The 23,351-nt window shown below is 32.8% G+C and overlaps 1 protein-coding gene across 1 annotated transcript; it reads right to left on the reverse strand.

Moving 5' to 3' along the window:
- Positions 1 to 12,036: 12,036 nt before the first annotated feature.
- LOC149543981 (glutamate receptor 3.5-like) lies at positions 12,037 to 16,178 on the reverse strand. The gene is made up of 6 exons (XM_089796362.1): positions 15,782 to 16,178; positions 14,348 to 15,669; positions 13,629 to 13,909; positions 13,323 to 13,354; positions 12,810 to 13,222; positions 12,037 to 12,715 (listed from the first exon to the last, which is right to left on the reverse strand). The coding sequence occupies exons 1-6, from the start codon at positions 16,044 to 16,046 to the stop codon at positions 12,287 to 12,289; spliced, it is 2,742 nt and encodes a 913-aa protein (XP_089652488.1). The 5' UTR covers positions 16,047 to 16,178; the 3' UTR covers positions 12,037 to 12,286.
- Positions 16,179 to 23,351: the final 7,173 nt, after the last annotated feature.

A 23,351-nucleotide genomic window follows, 5' to 3' on the forward strand; every position in this document is an offset into this window, starting at 1 on the left:
GCATTTGATTGTGATTATTCATGTAAGAAGCTAGAATTCTCATTAAGTTTTCATTATAATGAATACTTTGGTAAAATTTTGCAATGGAACATGATCAAATGCAAGCTATAAAGTTGATGTAATATATCAAGCCAATAGTATGGAAGGTTCTTTAGATTCTAGTTTTATTTACTACTATTTCAAGTGGCATCAATAGAACCAATAACCATATAAAATAGGATAGTCTGGTTAAGCCAAATTTAAACCCATACTCATATCCTATCAAATGAAGGATAGAAGGAAATGTAATAAAACTTTTAGTGAAACCTTGCTGTAGATACATTTTACCTCTCTAGAATTTGTATGGGAAAGGAAATTAATTCTTTCCCTATGATTACAGATCAATAAAATAATAGGAAAAATATTCCTCAAACCTTGTGTCACCATCCTAAGGAAAAAAAAAAAAAAAAAAAAAAAATATATATATATATATACATACATACATATAAACTTATAGGCTCACTAAGTCTACCTTATTTTCAAAGACTCTAGACCTATTTATAATACTAGGCATACTCTATGCTTATCCCACAAAATAATCATGGGATTCCAATTCCTAGAAAAAAAAAGATAGATAATATTAAAATAAATTTGAAAAGACATATCCTAAAACATTGTCACAAGAGCACCTTCTTTTAAAAATAAAATAAAAAAATGATATAGTAATGAGGAAACTTCCCAAGGCCGACCATCTTGGGAGCCTCCCCATCACATTTTTCCTACCCACTCACATGGGAACCAGGCATTAGTGGGCTGTTTAATGAAATATTCAAACTAGGGAGCTACTTTTTAATTTAAGGATAAAGTAATATCCTCCAACAAAACTTCATCCAACCATTATCACCTAGGATGAAATGACTACAACTAGTGTTCCTAGGCTTGTCACGTGGGCCTGGACAGCAAGTATTGGGGCCAACGGCTACCCAGGCAGGATGATCGATTGCCTGGGTATGCCATCCTCATGTCATGCATCGACAGTCGTACTCTGACGGTGACAATAAAGTGCAAGCTTTACCGTCCCCTAGCTTTCTGATTATTTTCAAACTGTACCATCATGAAGGTTCTTGTTTTGGCACTCCGATCACCAGGACGCCAAGTTTGTTTAAGTCTATTATAAATTTTTTAACTTATAAAGCTATTGATTTATTACAAGCAATCTTGTTTAAGTCAATTTTTTATAAGACAATTTATGACATATCAATATGTTATTTTAACAATCACTAATATCTAATCTGTAACTTTTTTCTGGAAAGTATGTAAGTCATTTGAATCGTTAGCTGGATTGCACAAATCTTATAGCTCAATGATGTAATATATTTTATATATGATTAAAGTTTAATTTTTTTGATATATTAATTTATTTTATATATACACCTTTCTATTTTATTTATTTATTTATGGTTATGTTATCAATTAAATAATTATAATTAAATAATTATGTTCTATTTATATTTTATCCTAATCTTAATAGTTTCATATTAGATTTGAGATTTTTTTCAATTTTTTTTACTAAATTGATTGTTCATTTATTCTATATATGATTAAAATTTTTCTATTTTATTTATACATTTTAAATTATTTATTTTTCATTTTATTATCAATTCTGTTTTAGTAATAATGATGTTCTATTTATATTTTATCTAAATCTTAAAAGTTTCATATTAGATTTGAGATCTTTTTTTTTGAATTTTAATTTATTTAGGATTTGTTGTTCATCTATTTCTAACAATTTTTTAAATTTTTAGTTGGAAGTTTGAGTTTTTCTAGAAGGGTGCATGTGGAAAGTAATGTTAAAGTATTGACTTAGAAAAAAATGATGTAATTTTATTTATACATTTTAAATATTTTTATTTTCTTTTCATTATCAATTCTTTCTATACTAATAATGATGTTCTATTTACATTTTATCTTAATCTTAATAGTTCCACATTAGATTTGAGATCTATTTTTTATTAATTTACTTAATTAATGTAGGATTGGTTGTTCATATATTCCATATACGATTAATATTTATTATATTTTATATCAATTCTTTCTATACTAATAATGATGTTCTATTTACATTTTATCTTAATCTTAATAGTTCCACATTAGATTTGAGATCTATTTTTATTAATTTACTTAATTAATGTAGGATTAGTTGTTCATATATTCCATATACGATTAATATTTATTATATTTTATTGATACATTTTAAATTGTTTATTTTTCTTTTTATTGTCAATTCTTCTTTTTAGTAATAATTCTTTTCATTTATTTTAGAATTATAAGAGAATAAAATAGAAAACTTTTAATCATATATAGAATAAATGAACAATCAATTTAGTAAAAAAAAATTGAAAAAAATCTCAAATCTAATATGAAACTATTAAGATTAGGATAAAATATAAATAGAACATAATTATTTAATTGATAACATAACCATAAAATAAAAATAAAAATAGAAAGGTGTATTTATAAAATAAATTAATATATCAAAAAAATAAAACTTTAATCATATATAAAATATATTACATCATTGAGCTATAAGATTTGTGCAATCCAACTAACGATTCAAATAACTTACATACTTTTCGGAAAAAAGTTACAGATTAGATATTAGTGATTGTTAAAATAACATATTGATATGTCATAAATTGTCTTATAAAAAATTGACTTAAACAAAATTGCTTGTAATAAATCAATAGCTTTATAAGTTAAAAAATTTATAATAGACTTAAACAAACTTGGCGTCCTGGGGATCAGGGTGCCAAAACCAAAACCTTCATGATGGTACAGTTTGAAAATAATAAAAAAGCCAGGAGATGATACAGCTTGTACTTTACTGTCACCGTTAGAGTACAATGGTCGATGCATGGCATGAGGATGGCATACCCAGGCAGTCGATCCTCTTGCCTGGGTAGCCGTTGCCAGTATTGGGGGAGGGAAACAAAAAAAGTTAGTAGGAGCTCTAACCAAGACTTAGGCGCCAGATATGGGGAAGTGTGGTAGATTTTTTTGGAAAAAGGTTCTTCTCAATTTTAGTATATTATATTGAGAGGAGAATCCAACTTAGTCTTCAAGCTTTAGACTTATTAGCACATAAGTAGGTATATAGGTAGTCTTAGCACCATTTTATTTTGAGATAATCTTAAGGGTTAGCAAGTGGTAATATTATAAAAGTAGTATGTAATCATGTCCTTCCTAGAAATAATAGTGGACTACTAAGGAGTATATACTTTGGTTTAGAAATGTATATTAAATTAAAATGCAATCATTGTTAAGTAAGTAGGAATGTACTTATTAACTAGGATAACTAAGCGTTGCTTGTTAATTTTAAAGTAACAAAGTTATATTGTCTAGGCAATAGATTACAAGGAAATTTTAGTGTTTTGATCTCACCTATACAAATAGATATTAGTGAAGAGATGTGTACATGTAAGAGTACTAATAAAATAAATAAAACTAAAAACAAAAGGATATATAAGCAATGCATTAAGAAGATACCATTATACATTTATACTAGTAAGAGAGATAATCTAGTAAGATATCTATATTGTCCTGACAAGGATATAAAGTCTATATAGAAAACCTACTTAAACTCCTCGTATTGTCATGTATGTAAGAAGTTGCTATTGCTTTGTAATGATGTATATCATAAGAGGTAAATGTGAATATGTTTAGGGGGCCATGATTTCACATATACAATTAGAAAACACGTTAAATTTAGTACTCGATTATGGGTTAAAAATAACCTTAATGTAAGGATTAGATTATTCGATAATGATTATGATAAGTACCTTGCTGCCTAGTTGAATGTATTGTTGAATCAACCTTCAGATAAAACATGATATGAATGGAAAAGTCAACAAAAGGTTTATAATTAGTTCATATTTCAATTGTGGAAATTCACATTGAGTTATTGAACCATATTTATTTAATCATGAACTAGGAAATTAGTGGGTGATAAGGAGAAATAACAAAATAAAAAGATAAAAAAAATTGTTGTGTTTTTACAATAAATTTTGGGCATGACAAAATCTATTTGGAATGACTTCAAGCAGTCAAAATAGAGTGGTAGAGTTGCAGATGCTAGGAGGATACGTACATGTGATGGCTGGAGAATTGACAAGTCATCTAAATGCAGTAAAGGAGTTGGCTCAGGAACATTCAAAGTGGCTCCTAAGATTCACTAATGTACATGTGCCTAGCCACGAAGAAATGATCCCAATTATAGTGGCTGCCAAAACATATAGGGCAAAAACTGAAAAGGGGAAGAAGTCTAAGTAATTCATTTGACACTCCCTTTTCGTTCTCTGATGTAAATTTTGCAAATTTTGTAAAACAACAAATTGGCATCTTGCCATTTGTCATCCTCAGAAGATGAACCGATTAAAATTCCTATTGTAATGGTCATCTCTCAACTCTATATGTATGAAATTGAATGATTAATAAAAGGTCGACAAAATTTTGGTGTGAAGTACTATTTGTTGTAGAGACAATTGAATGGTATTTTGTTTCAGTCATTTTTCTGTTCCACTAGATATTGTGATTAGTTAGTATTTCCTTTCTGTATTATAGAGAACTAAGGAAGAACAGAGTTTCATTTCCCTATTTCCCAGAATACAAATGAATGTAATAAGTATTGTTATAATTTATTTGATGATAGGATTCTTTTAGTTTTTCCCAATTTATCAGTCGTAGTTTAGATTTGAATTTCAACTCATTCTGGTCTTATCCGAATAGATTTATGGATTCATAGGAGGTGTGGATACATGAATCTTTTTCAGTATTTAGAAGTATTTTCTTGCCTGAATTAAGTTCTAGGTAGGCTTAATTTGGTTTGCCTCTTCTACTCTCGGGTTAAGAGCAAACCCTACATTAGTTTTAGGAATAAAACACAATTCCTTGAACATCATTCACACAAGGAGCTGTACCTACCAATTCAGAGAGAAGTCAGTAATCAAAGAATGGCTTTTCAACTGTTGTAAATAGATATTGTTCATCATTTAGGTGTTAAGACTCATATCTTCACAAGAAACAAGAGAGGACAAATCTGTTTACCAACACTTGCTTATGACTGTTTCATCTTCAATTGTTCCATTTGCTCCTCAATTAGCATTAACAACCTCTTTAAGTCTTGTGAAGTATTGTACTATGTTCTCACCTTCCATCATTCTCATATCATTAAATTTACCTCTTAAAATGTCTACTTGAGCTCTTATTACATTGTCATCACCTCCATATATGGTCTTCAGAATGTCCCACATCTTCTTTGTAGTGTTGCAATCTGTTAGGTCATCAAACTTGGCATAGCTTAGGGCTGAGGCAATCTCCAACATTGCTTGGTTGTGATCTAACTTATGTCTCAATTCTTCAATAGTCAGAGGAGTAGTTATTACCTCTACATGTTTGTTTTTCAAAAAATTGACAACAACATCACTAATACTGGATATGTGTAGCTTCATCAGGGTTTTCCATATGGGAAAGTTCTCCTTATTCAGCTTGGCTACATAGCTCCTATTCATCATGATCTTTAGCTTTAAGTACCTTCAAACTTTTCTCTATAAGCACTGATGCTCTAATACTAATTTTTAGAAATGTTTAGAATAATTGAGAGGGGGAGGGGGTGAATCAGTCACTCAAGGTCTATTTGTACCACTTGAACTATTAAATATTAAAAATATCAATGTTCATCTAATCCTACTTAACTTGCTGTTGCTTGGTCTATACTGTTAAACTATCATAAAACTAACTTGCATTACATAATGAAAAATATTTTCACATGTAAAAAAATTCATAAGACGTTCATCATAGTTTGACACTAGGATTTTGCATGGAAACCCTATTTGGGTAAAATCACCAGCAACATATCACTCTTTTTCACTCTTTTGAAGTGAGCTCTATTAGGAGAAAACCTTGTTAAAGGTTTTTACAATACACATTGTTAAATGTGGACAGGTTAGAGGATTTATTCACCTTATTAGGAGTAGCCTTGTAAGAGGACCTTGATCATTCCATTTTGAATGTCACCTAGTTAAAGGATTTACATAGACTATTAAGTCTTCTAATGACTATTAGGTCAACCTTTATTAAAAGGATTTCAACAAAATGTTTACAATGATAAGAACGAAAACAACACATTTTGATTTATGTGATTACAACTCACTTTTGCTGGTTCAGATCTTGTTTTAGTCCTTATGTTGGTTTACTAATAAGTCTTTCATTGTGATCTCTAATCTTGATCTCCTTAGACACCCTTCAAGTAATTAGTCTACTCTTCCCATCAAAACTTAAGCCTTCTACTCAAAATTACTCATTAATAACATCACATCTGCAAGCTTTCTCCTTTGGCTTCACATGTACACTCTTGTGTGCTTCTAATTGACCTTTCTTTATATATGAACTTTCTCATACACATTGGTTGGGCTTAGCTAGGTTTGATTGGACACAACTACAAAAGTTTGGTTCAATATCCCTTTAAATAGGCAATTTTTCCTTTGCCATTTTCTACATCCACTGTAGATTTTAGTTTTTATGATAAGCTTCAACTCGATTTAATGTATTTGTATAACTTCTCGATCATCCTCTAGAAACTTCTCTAGAATCCTTCTGTTAGGTATTTACCTAATCACCATCTTGAATTTAATGATCCAAATCATTAATCTAATCTTTAACATGTTTTACAGCTCCCAAGAAATCAATTGAGTTGGCTTGATCTTATGATTCTTTTGAATTTCATCTTTTACTCTCACTCGAGAATCACTCAATTCTAACACTCGGTCAACATTAAAATACTTGGTGACTATTTAAGCTTTCTAGTTCGACATCAAGTAACTTTATTAGTTGATGATAATGCTTGGTCAACGTTAGATTTTCTCGGCACTAACTATGGCTCGGTTGACACTAGCATTACTCGACACTCCTTAGTAATTTACTCTTTTGCTTGACTTGGCTTAACTTTCTTAACATAAGCAATTACTTTTCTTTATCAAAGTCTATCTAATAAAATATCCATTGTAACTTTATTTTCATAACTTCAACCTTTCCTCTAGGTGCTATAGTTATGAGTAACTCTTGAATCCTCTTCATCAATCAAATAGATATGGAATTTACATTAGGTAGTAATATGTCTCATCTATAGATTTGAGATCAATGAAAAAACAACAATTGTTCCAATTGTAAGTTTACAAAAATCTCTTCTATAACACCCAAACATGAGAACATTATAGAATTCATTAGAAAACATAAAGGTTAATCCATAGGAATAAATCAAGAATCTAGAATGAAAGTGTTATGAGTTTTCTAGTTTCATGTTAAAAAATTCTATCATTTTAGAGTTTGTTTCTCAATTGTTTGGATTGAAGTTGATGTTGAAACATACATTTTTTGTTTAATCATATTTGAAGTTACTAATTTCTCAAGTGATGGCGCACAATATGCCTAGAGTTCCCAGTGTTGAAACTCAGACTTTGATATGAGATGTAACACCCTGCTTGGGAACCCAAGAGAGATAACCTAACATGATTCAATATTCACCAAATTTTTTTTTTTCAAAAGCTTAATCAACATCAAAGTAATAATGTGCAAGAAATATACACATATACATTAATTATACAAGCAATTACAAATACAATTCTCCATTCTTCAAGGGTTCCTCAATGTTAAGTCACGTTTAAGAAGTTTGTATAAATAAGTTCAAGTTTCAAGTACATGTTCATGATCATAAATAAATAAAAAATACATTATCTCATAAGAAAATTCATAAGTACAAATGATAAAATGAAAATACATCTAATGAATAACATCCACTACACAATGTCGTAGGGTATGTGAGGTTAGATACAATTACATCAGAATACAATATACATGATAACACATATACATCAACCAAATAGAAGTCTCCAAGATAGGAATAAGAATGATAATGGTATAATTGCATCAATGATCATCCAACATTTGTAAATCTAAAGGGGACCCAAATAGTAAGAAGACACTACCTCCCGACTGCATGGTCACCTAGTCAGGCTTCCACTCCCATTAGACAGGGAAGGTAATGAACAATTCACAAATGGCTATTCAATCATAAAACATTCATAGGAAATAATCTTGATAGCTAAATTACCTCAAGGGTAACAAAAACTACTCAAGAATATGAGATAATCAAAATCAAAAGACACTCATTCCAACACCAAGGCCATATACTGAATCAACATACAAACACCAAGTATAAATTGAGTACCAAAATTATGAGATAAAAGCAATGAAAGATATCCACCTCAAGTCAAAGCCACATGCCAAGGATAATAACCAACAAATAACAATCATCATCAATAAAAGAAAATCACCCTCAATAAGTACAACATTCAATACACCATCAGACGTAAATACACAATCTATGGAGGAGACTCAAGCTACATTCTAAGGAGTGTCATCACATGGTTAAATTTCTTGAGTTACCCGAGATTGGTCACTCCAGACCCCAAACCCTCAATGTGACCCATGCAGAACCACAATGCCCTCTCATGAAGACAAGGAAAAGCTAGTCATACCTCTCACTAGGTATCATCCCATTTCCATCCTTAGTCTATACAAGTACTCAAGGCAATAAATCTAACTTAGATTTTTAGAGTTTTTCCCAAATATTAAGTTCTAGATTATCACTTATTACATAACTTACAATAGATTACCTTGGTATCGGCCGATTTAGGACCTAGACCCCTATTGCAAGCCACTCCCAAAGACATGTAACTAGAATACCTCTCCTTAGCATATAGGTCTTAGTTGTGTCCCATATGACAACACCCATAATGATCAAACTCGGTTCCTTAACATGCAACCTGAAAATAAGTTGGTTCTCCCAACCCAAGTAAACATAGGTGCACCACATAGAAAATCTCATAAATGGAAATTTCAATTTAAAACACAAGCTCATCATAATATCTAGAAAAAATAAACATCATAGAAGATATTATAGAAAAAAACCCTCTGGTGTATGTCCTAGTTGGCCAACTAAACACTCCTAGGAAAAAGAACCATCAAGAAAAGAACAACATATGACTACAAGTAACACAAGGAGAAAACAAAGATATCCAAGTCACATGGTAAAAAAAATCATTTATTTTTTGAAGTCTAGTTGGACCTTGAGGATGTTTTTGAAATATAATGATACATATGTTTTCTAAAAGTCAAAAGATATATATGTTCATGACTAATTATTTACAATTTTTCCATCAAGCATTGTTGAGGTTCTAAATACCATGTTGATTTTATAATTAGAAACAAGCATATTTGAATGTCACAATTGCATTTTAAATTTTACTAGTATCTTAAATACAGTAGCTTAAATATAAACAAGTCTATTTATATCATTACTTTTCTTTATTAAAAAAACCAAACATATCTAACTCATAAACCATAATAATATTTAAATAATAATATAATATTATCAAATAATATTTTACTAAATTAAATTAATTTACTCTAAATAATAACCCCCTTTTCTTTAAAAAAAGAAAAATTTATAAATATCACATATTAAAATTTTAATGTTTTAAAATGTCTAAATTTTAAAATATAAATTATATAAAAATAAATTTAATGAAAAAAATTAATAATCAAAACCCCCTAAGGGGTGGGGCTGTGTTGGCAGTACACTGCCCAAGGTAGATGTGGGATGCCCTTAAGGAAGCAACACACTACTATTAAGAGTAGCCACACTTGTCCTTTGGACAACCGTGCAAGGCAGGGGGGGAATAATCCCTCCTCCTTGAATATGAATATATATATATATATATATAATAATAATCCCTCCTCCTTGAATGTGAATATATATATATGTGTGTGTGTGTGTGTGTGTGTGTGTGTGTGTTTATACCAGGTTTTATATTTAATGAAAATTTGAATTATATATATTTTAAAAATTGTTTGCAAGTACATGCCAGGAGGTCGAACTTTTCAAGCAAGCAATTTTGTTAATTTTTAATATAAAAAAAAAGAAGAATTTTAAAACAAATTCTAAATTCAATCTAATTAGATTTCAATCAAACCCTAGCCCAACAAATTCATTTTCTCCCTAAATTTTTCTTCTTTACAAACAAATATGAAACTAATTTTGTTCACACAGATTCAAGCTAATAAAAGAAAATGACAAATCAATAATTCAACACCCAGAAGTCACAAAGTGAACATATCTTTTCAAATGAAACATACTATTACGGGTTTCAAACCCTACCTCATGTTGATGCTAAAATCTGACAAACTAGTGAAACTCTTGCTAAATGGAAACCCTTCAGAGCTTCTAAAATTTACCTTGCCCAAAATTTGAAAATTACTTCCCAAAAACCTCTATGTCAAATAATGATCTGAAAACCTCTAATATAGAGCCCTAACTCCCTTGTTAGGTTTCTATCTCCAAAAAGATTTAAAATATAATTATTTAATTAAATTAATGTTTTCATGCACTATTAACTCACTTTTTAATTAAATATATTCTTTTTATTTTTTATTTTTCCTTTATTATTTTAATTAGTAAAAGTAATTAAAGCGCATTCTTTAAATGTAACTCTAGTTTTAGTCAATAAAAATTAAATATTCACACTAAAGCAATATTTAGTATTGAATATTAATTCTTTTAATTATTATTTTTAATTAGGACTTTGAGTTGAATATTTTAATTTTGCCAATTATTCAAATAATTGCAACAATTAAATATTGTCTTCTTTTAATATTTTTCCCTCTTTAATTAAATAACATTTAATGATTCAAATATCAACGATAAATCAAAAAATCCAAACAAAGCAAAAGTCAAACAACCCATGCATAGAAAGACTCAGGGGTTTAGAAAGGGTAGACAGTCAGTTTCAAGTCCTCCTTACAGGGCAAGTATTTAGGCTATGGCTGAGAGGACCTACTCATTATCTTCCCATTCTTAGCATTGAGTTACTATGATAGGGCATGCTCATCCTAACAATTCAAGGAAGTCGATGGCTGGTACTTGCATCCTACATAAAATACGAGAATACACACACACACACACACACACACACACACACACACACACACACACACACACACACAAAACAACCAATGAAAAAGAGTGGTACATTGTGTAGATCCCGATTAGCAAGTGACTATGACTCCCTCCCTTAACCACATCAGACACGTGAGATAGAAAAGTAAAATAGACACGCACACCATAGACATGCAAGTATGGGGTAAGTACTATAAATTCATCACGAGTCGAATCATCCAATGATTAGATAGAACAATGCATCACTATGAATATAAAATTATCATCATTAGAGACATATCATCTGACATCGTTATGAAAGAAATCACATGAGCACTAACTAAGAATCATTGTAACATCATTAATATAGAAGTAAGCCTAATGATAAATCAACATGTCAAATGTAACCAAGTAAGTATCATCTTTGATATAGATGTAATCCAAGTTATTAAACAATATTAAATAACTGTAAATCAGATATCTCTAAAACTAACAAAGACATGAATTAGGCCTAAAGAGTTTGGCAAATCAAACAAAAAAACAACATATGAATGGGTCACATATATGTATATTTTTATCACTTCTTATTAAAAGCTTGAATGTTAAAGTTCTCCCATGTAACTTCAAGAACCTTTCCATAGTCTAATTCCATTAACGACTTCCTTTCATCAAGATAATATTATATCCACTTGCCCAAGGAAGTGTATCATTACTTGGTATTGACCATCACCCTTTCATTTGATAGATAATTCATACCTACTGGTTAACCACCCTTTACATAAGTTTCATTTTTAATTTTGAGGATTGTCTAAGGTTCTATTGAGTAGACTAAAGGTAAAAGTTACCTCACCCCTCCTTTCTAAAAAATTTAAAGTATCACCATTTAGTGTTAGTTTTATATGTGTATTTTAAACATTATAAAGAATGTTTTGGTATAGGTTGGAAAACAATTTTATCTAACCAAATATTCTTTTAAATTAGAAATAAAAATATATGTGAACTATAACTAAGACAAAAATAGTTTTTCTTATTCATCACAAAACAATTATGAAATCTATATTTAAATGTATTTTAATATCTGAATAGACGTGGCTTATCACAGTACGGTAATAATGGGAGAAAATTTTAGTTTGACCAACAATCCAGTGTTCGTGGTCAATAGAGAATTATACACATTTCTCCAGTTGCCTTGATGCATGAAAGAAGAATCAGTCCACAACCATCATAAAATACACAATCCTAAATTTCAGCCATGGGTCATACGTGTCTTGATGAGATAGGAATTTTAGTCAAAGTCTCGCTTGAATTTGACAGAGCGGATGCCCTCTGTCTCTTTCTTTTTGGTGCTAATGTCTCCTTCTTGTCTGCGTAATGGGCAAACATTCGCAACCGGTTTGAGATGGACTTATCATCGGATGAATTCTCATTCTTGTGTCCAAATCGGTATAGCAGGCGAAACAAATAGTAAACCAGCGCGAGGAATGATACACATCCTGTGAAAAGAAACACGCCCCAAAAGTCTTTAAGGCTCAATTTGTTTGAATCCAATCCAATAGACTCAACAATGCATTTGTTTTCACTTGAGCTGAACCACTTATTCCGGATTACTTGCATCTCTTTGCTTTCTGCAAGATTTAGTACACCCTTGGAAATTTCTGAAACCAGCGGAGACCCTTTTGGGAACACCTGCACATACAATTTGGCTTATTAAACTTTTAGCCTGAAAAGTAAGCATCATGTTTAAATGGCCCTGTGATTACAGACAAGTTTGTCGACTTACGAATGAGAAGCCTCCTGTTTTGTACAAGGGACCAAGTCTGGCATAGTCATTGCATCCTGTTGACAGAAACAAATTTTGAGCGACAGTTTGCTCCTCAAATATGGCGGCCACTCCCCCTTTATTGGGTCCCTTCTTGAGTGCATCAGCGTAGTCTTCTACAGATGAATACGGGCGAAGAACGCTTTGATTCACACCAAGCTGTTGCACCAAATACTTGTCTACGAAAGATCCCTGGTGATACCCGATTGCCAAGTTTTGGGCGATTAGAGTCTCAAGGCTCTGAAAATTTGGTACGATTTGACTGACGGTCAGCATCGAAGACAGGCTGGCGGTGTAACTTGACACTAACACAAAAACTACAAAGAGCCAAATTGCCACCACTGCTCTTCCCAAACCGCTTACAATCGTCTCATCTGCAGAATCAACAAAATTGATTAATATTTCTAAGGCACAGTAAATTTCAGTATAGTTTGGTAATTTCTAAGATTATTAGAAGGGATAGAATCTTTTTACTTTGAGTCGTGAAGAGTGTGGAAAACGAAAACCTGCGTATTAAAGGCCAATTAATCGTATCAGGAAAATCTAAAAGCTTGGTATCGAACTATGAAGTTGCAAACAAACATTTGATGAAAGAGGGTCTAATTCAAATACATGACATTATAGATGATAAACTAGTTTTATTTTAGGTCCACCACACATAACTTATCCGAATCCATTGGATGGGAGAACATACTCGGATTCAAACAGTCACTAGAAGCTCCAGAGTCTAAGTTTTATTATCAATCAAATAAATTTTTTTTCTATGAACTCGTGATGTACCAGATGAATGTAAAGACTTGTTCCCGAGGCCTCCCTCTAAATTGCCTATTACGCCTGTGCTCCAGAAACCAGACAACAGCTCCTGTGAATATTAAAAATGCAAAAGTAGTAACCCACATGGCCAGAGTAAATGGATGCAAGAATGCCCAGCAATCATTTGATCGCCTGTCTGAAAGTGCTACCATCATTATCAGTCCCGATTCCGTATACGACTGTGTGAAATCCACATAGTTGCTCCGGTTTGCAAGCACCGTTACATCTCCCACAACCGCATCAAAATTCTGTTTGGGGTTTTCACATTATATTTTAGTCAGTCAGTTGGAAATGGTAATTTATGTTCTAGTTGCTGGCAATATAAGCTCAAAAACTGTAAAACAATAAGTAATTGTAGATGTGCCTGTTAGAAATGAGAAGCCCAAGGGTCACACTTTTCGGCTTCTTGGTGCTTGGCTTGAAACTTGTATGGAGTAAAAGTAGACGTGTCCAGTCATGTATTGCATCGGATATTTGATTAAATAAAGCTATTCGGTACTGGAGTGTGGATTTAGACAAATAACTGATTTATAAGAAAGTTATTTGTATCTATAATTGTATAAATTAGGATCATTTGATCAATATACATAAACATATTAATTTCTTTGTTCGATCTTTTTTATTTCTGCTGATTTGAATTTCTAATTAATTTACCTTGCAGAAAGGATCAAAAGAGGTGAACTGACCTGGTAATAAACCTGGAGCACGAGGTCATCATAGTAGCCCGCAGTGACATTGCCCGTTCCATGAGGTATGAATTCGTAGGTTAAATTTAAATCCTGTGATCTATTGAGCACCGAATTGAAAACATCAATAGAGAACCCCGTAATGTTGTAAGTCTTCTTTTGTGCATTCATGTCATGAGGCTCCACGCAGACGAATTTCGTAAACCCTGGTTGCCAAGGCACCCCAATTTTTAGTTTGTTGCCTGGCAGAGGTATCTCCCACCCGCGTGGCGTCTCCGTTGATCCACCGCCCCAATGAATTTCTTGTTTCGGAGACATATTCAGACCCTTTTCTGTCCACGACCCAATTACTTTACAACGATTCCCAGCAACATTGATAATATCATATGAGCTCTCCAAAGGTTCTCCGCTTTCACGACTTATTTGAACACGACCGCTCAGGCCGGGAAAGTCCGTCTCTAGGATCTGATTCAGCAGTTTCTCTCCACCCTCATAAACCTTGAAATTCAAAATCTCGGTGTCGCTAGAGGCCGCTGAGAAATCTCCATTAAACAATCCGTTTTTCAGAAGATCATGGATTGCAATAGCAACGGCCCACACTGTATCATATGCAACAAGCGCGCTCGGATTTAAATCCACAATTGGTATTGTAGGATTCTGAGCTTTAAACCGCTGTTTCCATCTTTTACTGAATTCGTTCAGCCTTGGCTCGTCGGTTAGATTGAGTTTTCTCTTGACACCCAACACGCCATTCATAGAGGCCAGAGAAGAATCGTTGAAGGAGTCTAATAGACTTGCAAATCCGTCAGTAATGATCCATACATAATCACTGCTTATCATACCCAATTTGGCCGCCTCGGAAAACAGTATGAGGGACGAATCGGGATGCATATGCACAATGAATACACGAGACTCCAGCTGGGTCAGGTTGATAAGCTTATCCCGAAGAAGGCTTCTCATTGCGGAGAGGTTAACTTGTGGAGGCACCGCATCTTCGTAAACAATTTTAGCCCTCACTTCTCGCAACGCATCATTTAAGGCCGGGATGGCCCCTCTGCCAAAATCATCATCCACATAAACGAGCGCCACTTCCCTCCATCGATACTCCTCTGTCAGTTTTGCTATTGCCCTCATTTGCATATTATCATTGGGCACTGAACGGATGAAGTAAGGGTATCGATGCATCGATAAAGAAGGATTCGTTGCGCCAAATGTCACAATCGGAACATGCGCTGCCACGCCCAAATACCCAACAAACTCAGCCACCACGGATGTCTGTGGACCAACTATGCTTACACATCCTTTTCTTATCATCTCCAACGCTGCAATGTTCATGACACATCAACCCATTGGTATTGTTTACTGATCCCACCAAAAAATGAACAGGGAAAAAAAGATAAAATGATATATTCTGTTTTGAGGAGATTTCCTTACCATTAGAAGCGCCAGCGAGTGCATCTTGTGTGGAGTCTCGGATATCAATGTTGAAGAGCCTGCCATTCAGAATACTGATGTTTCTGTTTACGTCTTCAGCCGCCAATTCAATAGCTGTCTTCGCTATTTTCCCAATGGTTGTGTCCAACGCCATTATAGCTCCTATGTTTATTGATGGAAAATCCATTTCCCCCCGTGAAGCAGCACAAAATAAAAGAACACCCAATGCAATCCACAACACTGTACATCCAAAATTGTTGGCCATTTCTATTCTCTCGTCTTGAGGTGGTTCGCATATAGAGAACTGTTTGATCAATTCATATATCAAAACAATAACTCGATTCCTCCGGTGGCAGGATGGGTGTAAAAACCGGACCGAGTCAACCGAGCGGAGGGCTCACGTTACCGACAATAGAAGATTCATAGGATGAGGTATGAATCCCTACCATGTGTTATTCATTAGATGAGTTAGAGAATCTATTAATCTATTCAAGACAACCTACCGCTGCAGATCGCGAAACTTCTTAGCATTTCTCTGGGACAAAATGTCTCCGTCGTATCAAGAGCACCTCTGACCAAATTCTACTACTTGATTGAAAAATTATACAATTGCTGTTTTCAATTCTAAATTTTAAATTAAATAATTATTTTGATTCAAAAGTACATTTTGGAAGCTGCATGGATTTTTCTGTGAGGAGAGGGGGAAAGAATGTAGGGTCAATTTGACTCAGGGAATATAAAAATAGGAACAGGAATACTTATTCTCAAATAAAAAATGGGGTTACGTATTCTTATTTTTGTTTGGTTCACCCAAAATTTGATGCGGAATTCATGGACTTGAAAATTTATGTTTTCTAAAATAAAAAAAATTGGAATAGAAATACGTATTCCAATTCTCCATATTTAGGTGGAATAACAAATGCTCATTTTTGGACTAAAATTAGAATACATATTCCAATTTTATTCCTATTACAATTCTGATTTGGTGCATCCAAACAAAGAATTCAAAATTTTAATAATATACATATGCCTATTCTACTTGTATTCCTGTCACCAAATGGGCCTGTAATGTTTACTACAATTTTATTACAATGGGTGCTTGGAAAAATGTGACAGGAGAATATTTTCTAGTTTGTTGAAGTTAAAATTTTTATTTGTCATTACTTCTTTAATATGTTATCGTATGTAATGTTCCAAATAAAATCTACAGTGTGGGAACATACTTACAATACTTTGTCATAAAAAATAAATAAATAATAATTTTATATTTACAAATCCATCCATTCAAATCATATACATGTCAACATGCTATGCACTACACTTTTCTTTCTTCTATTGGAAAAATCAATATTGTACCACTCATTTGACATGATTTTTCATAAACATTTTTTGTATTGTTGAGAAATTAAAGATACACTCATATGGGCATCAAATTTAAGACAAGTTTTGGGACATTTATACAATCTATGGGGTTGTGGGTACACATCTTGTTTTGAACTTGTAAGAATTCAAGGCCAAATTGACTAGATTTCTATTAGTATAGAGAAACCACTTTTCTCCATCTTTCGCTCATATATTGTTTCTATAAAAGTTAGTCCATTTGTGAAAATTAATACACAAGGAAACTATTGACTCCTTACACAACTCGTTCAATCATAAAACTATAAAAGATAATTTTTCAAATGTCAATGAAATCTAATTATAGAGAAAACATGGAGGATGGATTAAATGTAAGTGAAATCCATGTGTCAAAAACATTGTCACAAGAAGTGTAGAGATTACACCTAGAGGTTAACACATAGAGAAGAGTGTCAAGTATCAAGCATAAAAATCTTTAGAATCTACTTGTGAAAAGTCATCACCAAATGTTTGATCTCTTTCTCCTTCTCCTTCTCTTTAAACCGAGAGGCTTTCTACAGTGGTAGCAATTTCCAATGTAAACATTTTCTATTTTGAAAAAAATTGACGTTCATTTACATGTTAGAAAAAAAAAATAGAAATATGCATTTTTTTATTGCTATGATTTTTATGGAATATGATTTTTTAAAAATTTGTACATGGTGAAATAAATCATTGTGTAAATTTGATTTGCTGATTTTTTCAGTTTCATAAAACTTCTATGTATTAATATCAAGGCATAGTATATATATAAATAAATACAATAATTTATTCATGAAATTTTTGTGTTCATTTGTATACAATATTTACTAAATTTATATTAATTCTTTTGAAATTAGATACCTCTCAGCTTATTTTACAAAAAAATTGAATCAAATTTTTAGGTATGGTAGTTATTTTTTCATGAAAAAAACTAATTGCTCAAGATTTCTAAAGAAGTGGTGGAGGAGACCTAGATCTATGAAGGTGGTAAATTATCTCCATAGTGGTAGATGGGGATGTGAGCATATAATTTTCTAGATTCTTCTAATATTTTATTTCACTTCATCAAGTTGACTATAATAGGAAGCAATAGACAAATATTTTTTTGCTAGACTCACTCACTTTCTCTTTGTCAATGTGTTATGTAGTACCTCTTGTGTTTGCAGTCTGTACCTTGTTTATTTTGATTCGAGAGATACTAGATACTCTTATTATTTGTACCTTATGATGACCTGAGGATTGGATGTTATACTTTGATTCAGTACCATAGATGCTTTATTGCTATACTGTTCAATTTATCATATATGCATGTTGATGCTATTTTGAGATGACAGTAGATCTATGATGATATCTAGTTATATGGTTTATGGGTCATGTTGTTGTTTATGTTATGAGATGGATTTTATGCTATAGTTATTTACTTCATTCTTGTATCTTTATGCTTTCGGCGAATGTGAGTGATGTAAATGGATTAATTAGGTATTTAATACATGTTGCTACAGCTATGATATTATATGCAATTGCACTTGATCATGTATTTTAGTGTGTAGGAATTATATCCCTGATAGTGGCGTATGGTGTTAGTGATTTAGCTATTCATGTTTTACCAATGTCATACCTGTATGGTTGACTTATCCTTATTTTAATTGTTTTAAATTAAAATCTTTTGGTGATTAGTAAATCCGAACTCATCTACATTATGTGATTAGACCAGTGAGTGTGTTTGTGCATTTAGAGGTTTGCATTATCATGAAAGTGTTAAGTGATTTTCTATGATTTTGAGTTTTTGGGCTTTAAATCTTCTCAAATTTAATTTCTAGTAGCTTTGCCTTAGGTGAATTTTTGTTACGAGCAATAACCTATTTTCGTTTGGGTTGATTCAAAGTTTAGCTACTCTAGTTGGTTATTTTCCCTAATAAGCTATTCACTCAAAAGTTGAATAAGTATTGGAAAAGTGATTTTATTATTCACTTCTCACTTTTTGAAATAGAAGTTTGAGAACTTTTTGAGAATCCTCTTATGAAGGATTCAAATTCTATTTGTTCTAGGAGTTGTGAGTGTGGGTTTTTTGCAAGGTCAGCATTGGATCCGGCTCAGTGAGTTTATGCTTTGTCATCACTTTCAGTAGATTTTGGGGGTTATTTATTTTATTTTGTGGGTTTCAGTTTCTGCCCTTTTTGTTGTTAGGTAGGGCCTTTCCGTTTTATTATTTCTTCTTCACTTTAGCTTCTGTTTCTGATAGTAGTATGTTAGGAGGCTAAGAAATGGTGTTCCCCTTCGTTTTTGTGTGTTGGTTTTGTCTGGTTGGTCGGGTATGAACATTTTCTCTATTGTTGGGATGGGGGTTTGGGCTATTGAGTTGTTATGCTTGCCATTTTTGCATAGGTGTTAGAACTCATTTATTTTTGGATTTTTGAGGTTTTTACACCCAAACGCCAAATGGGTTTTATTTTCATAAATTTTCCAAATTTTGATATTTTTACCCTATTTTGTGTGCCACCCTATTTTCTCAAGTTTTCTTGGCATGAGTAAGGTTGTGGACCTAGATTATCTATTTGGAAATCATTAGACCTTTGTTTTCTTTTTACGTGCTTTGGGATGCATGTTGCATCTATCCTCCTGAGTCTATTTTCAATTAAGTAACTTTCATCTTTATTTTCTCATCCAATCCTTGTGCCTTGATCCTCGTGATGGTGGTGCGCCACACACGAGTATGTGCATATACATTTACCAAGTGACATGCAAGTCTTGGTATTCTGTGGTACTTCTGGAAATTAGATCATTGGGGTTGGGTTGGGAATTTGCATGCCTACAGGTACTCATCATTGGATGAGCATGGGTAGGGTAGGGTAGCATATGGAGGGGCTTCTATCTTGTAGCCTGGTGTCTGTTTCCCAGTTGGAAGAGGAAGTTTATATAAGTGATAACTAAATAAAAATACTGGGTGGTAATAAAATTAAGATAATTAAAATTGGATTGTGCACCTTCCATTAAGGGAGAGGAGAGAGTAGCTGCCAATACTAGCTTGGGCTTGTTGATGCCAAGTGACTCTCCATGATGTCAGCCCCTACTTAGTAGCCCTTTGAGTGTCTAACCAGGACCTATAGTTTATGCATTGTCTATGTCTTGGATTTAGATTTCATACTATCTGGCATGGGTGTTAGCCATGGGTTTTGCTTTGAGTGTGTTTGTGGTTGGATCATTATTTCCATTAGCACGATGGGTGTAGACCTATGGGTGCCACATGGTTGGGAGGCATAGCTACCTCCACCACTGCTAGGTATTGGTGTATAGAGATGGTCTATTGTTCTAATGCGACCGTGGTTGGATGTTTTCACTTGGCACTTCGAGTTCTGAAGTATGCCTTCTTGTGATTTATGCTTTCATTGGAATGCTTGTATATCATGTTTAGATGATGTTAGATTTGACACATTTCTTTATTATGATGATTAGCATGTGATAGGTGATGTTATCTACTTGTAGGATTATCTTATGCTTCATTTCTAACATGTTAGATTTCCTTATGCTTATGTCACAGCATGTTTTGTAGTGATATCCCTATTACGATAGTACCGACGGTCTAGTCAATGGTTTGTGATGTTATGCGTGGGGGATGGCTAGGGCCCATGATGGTCTTATGATGCCATTGACAATTGAGAGGAATTGCATACTTAGATAGTTGTTTTGTTCATTGCGATGTTATTTCTATTATTGTGATGTTGCTTTTAGTATATTGCGATGTTTTCCTTTTGTACTTTTCCTTTCTTACTATTGTTAGATGGTTAGTTGTTGTTTCCGTCCTTTAGTTTTCTATTTGAGTGTTCATTCCTTGAGTCATGGGTTCGATACTCCCCAGTGTGGAGGTTTTGTTCTTTGTTTTACCCATTTTGTTGTCCTTAGTGTTTTCTTGTATTTTCCTGGGTGACCATGTGTCAGCATGGTGTAATACAATAAAGTGTCGAATGCCCATTAGAATTGTATCATGCATTTCCTAATTGTGTTGCACACCTCTTAGAGTTTTGTCATGCAATACTTTCCAATATCGCACCCCCTTTGAAGAACTATCGTATGATATCCTTAAGGTATCACATGCTTTTAGGAGTTGTATCACCTAATCCCTGAAAGTATCACTTTGCTTCTTTAGAAATTTTGTGTGATACTGGAAAGTATCACCCAATGCTAATTTAATGTATCACCTAGAAATTGTGAAAACCTATTTGGGCAGGCAGTGGACACTTTTCAGTAAGAACCAAACTTTTTGGGAAGTGTTTCAAGTACCCTCTTCAGTGTTCTTCAATTCTATGGTGTCACATTTTGGATTCATAATGTTTCTATTTGAATTTAGTTATGTGTCTTTCTGTTGTCAGTCGTTTTGGTCAGTAGTGGCGTTTGGAGATCCGTTGGTGTCAGGATGTTTGGATAGTCTTCTGTTGCGATCTTTATGATCCTCGTATGTAATTTTTGTGTGCATTCATACTTTTTAATTAAAAAAAAAACCTTGGCTTATATTTATCCTTGTTTCCAAGGATCTCTAGGCGGGGCATTACAGTTAGCTTTGCCTTGGTGTTTTGCATTGGCATCCTTTAGGATACCTCTTCTACCTTTAAGGGGTGAAATGGTTAACTTGATAGTAAAACACATGTATTAAATGTTGATATTGTCATATATTAAAGATATTTTTATATTCTTATATCTTTTTCTAACCCACAAACTCTCCCTTTCTATCTCCCTAGGCCAACCTTTATATATTTCTTACTCACACACATACACTCTCCATCTCTTTCCCTCTCTTTATCTTATCTTATATTGTCCTTCTCTTTACCTTTTACCTCTCCCTATCTATATCTCATTTCCTCTATTTCTCTTTGATCTACTCTATCTATTTGTTTAACTATCTATCTATCTATCTATCTATTCTATCTATCTATCTATCTATCTATTTATCCATTTGTTTGTCTACTTATCTACTATCTATATCATGCCTCTTCTATTTCTCTTTTATCTACTCTATCTATCCATATCTCTATCTATCTCTCTGTTCATCCATCCATCTAACTATCAATTTATCTACTATCTATCTGTTACCTCATATGCATTTATCATTCTATCTCATCATCTCTTCTAGACTCGCAAATATTGATGGGTATTAATGCCATGGTTTAAAAGTACAAGGATATAAAAAATAAATTCTTGAAGGTTTTTGCACCAATAGGAAGCCTAATATAATATACCACATAAAAATAATAAAAGACAACAAGTCATGTTGATGTTTTTAAAATAATGTTAAAAATAATTTAATCAACCTTTTGAAAACGAATACTAATATATTTTAGTTTAATTATCAACTCTAATGTCATCAAAATTATAAAGATGCCCTACCTGTCAACAAGAAAAAAGAAAGAAAAGTAATAAGGATTAACCTTGAGGGGTCTTCCAGAATTGGTCTTCATGGTTGTGCCGAGGAGAATGTTGCTAGAGGAGACCATCAAGAAACTAATGAGAAGATAGGATAACCTTGATTAGATATTTGACGAGGTGGTCAACTTTACTATCAAAGTGATGCACTTGATGACCACCACTCTGCATCTCCTTCACGCTAAGAAGGAAAGGTTTGTTGCCTCTATTGTTGTAGGCAATATGACCTCCCTATGTTGGTTCCTGGCAGATGAATGACTTTGTGTTATACTGGAGAGGCCTCACAAAGATAAGAAAGAGAGATAACTCTCTATGTTTATGTTATTTTTCCTTTTGATGCTTTTAGTTTCCTATACTCTACCTAGATGGGTTTATGGTAATGTCTATGTTTAGACTAAGTTTAGTTTTAGTATATGGTCTCTTGATATATTGATGTATATTTTTAACTTTCAGTATGGTTGTCAGCCAACTACCTATAATAGTTTTAGAAGCTGGGATACATTAATGTGGGCCTTTTTGATATTAAGAAAGGGGATGATAATGTGTCGCAAGTGACTTTTTGATGTTTATCAATTTTTTTGTTTCGGATCAACCCTCATTTTTGGTTGCTTCTTAATGTCAAATTTTTTATGAAGATAAAATATAATACAACCTCAAAAGAGAATCATATTCAGTTAACTTTTAATGAGGTGCAATGGTTACACTTATAGAAACATATTTTTTTTAATAATGATATTTTGATATATTTATAGACCTCTATGCCCCTTCCCCGTCT

The sequence above is a fragment of the Cupressus sempervirens genome, chromosome 8, assembly GCF_028749045.1.
Source record: "Cupressus sempervirens isolate cs-2001-9-10 chromosome 8, ASM2874904v1, whole genome shotgun sequence".
Lineage (NCBI taxonomy): Eukaryota > Viridiplantae > Streptophyta > Pinopsida > Cupressales > Cupressaceae > Cupressus > Cupressus sempervirens.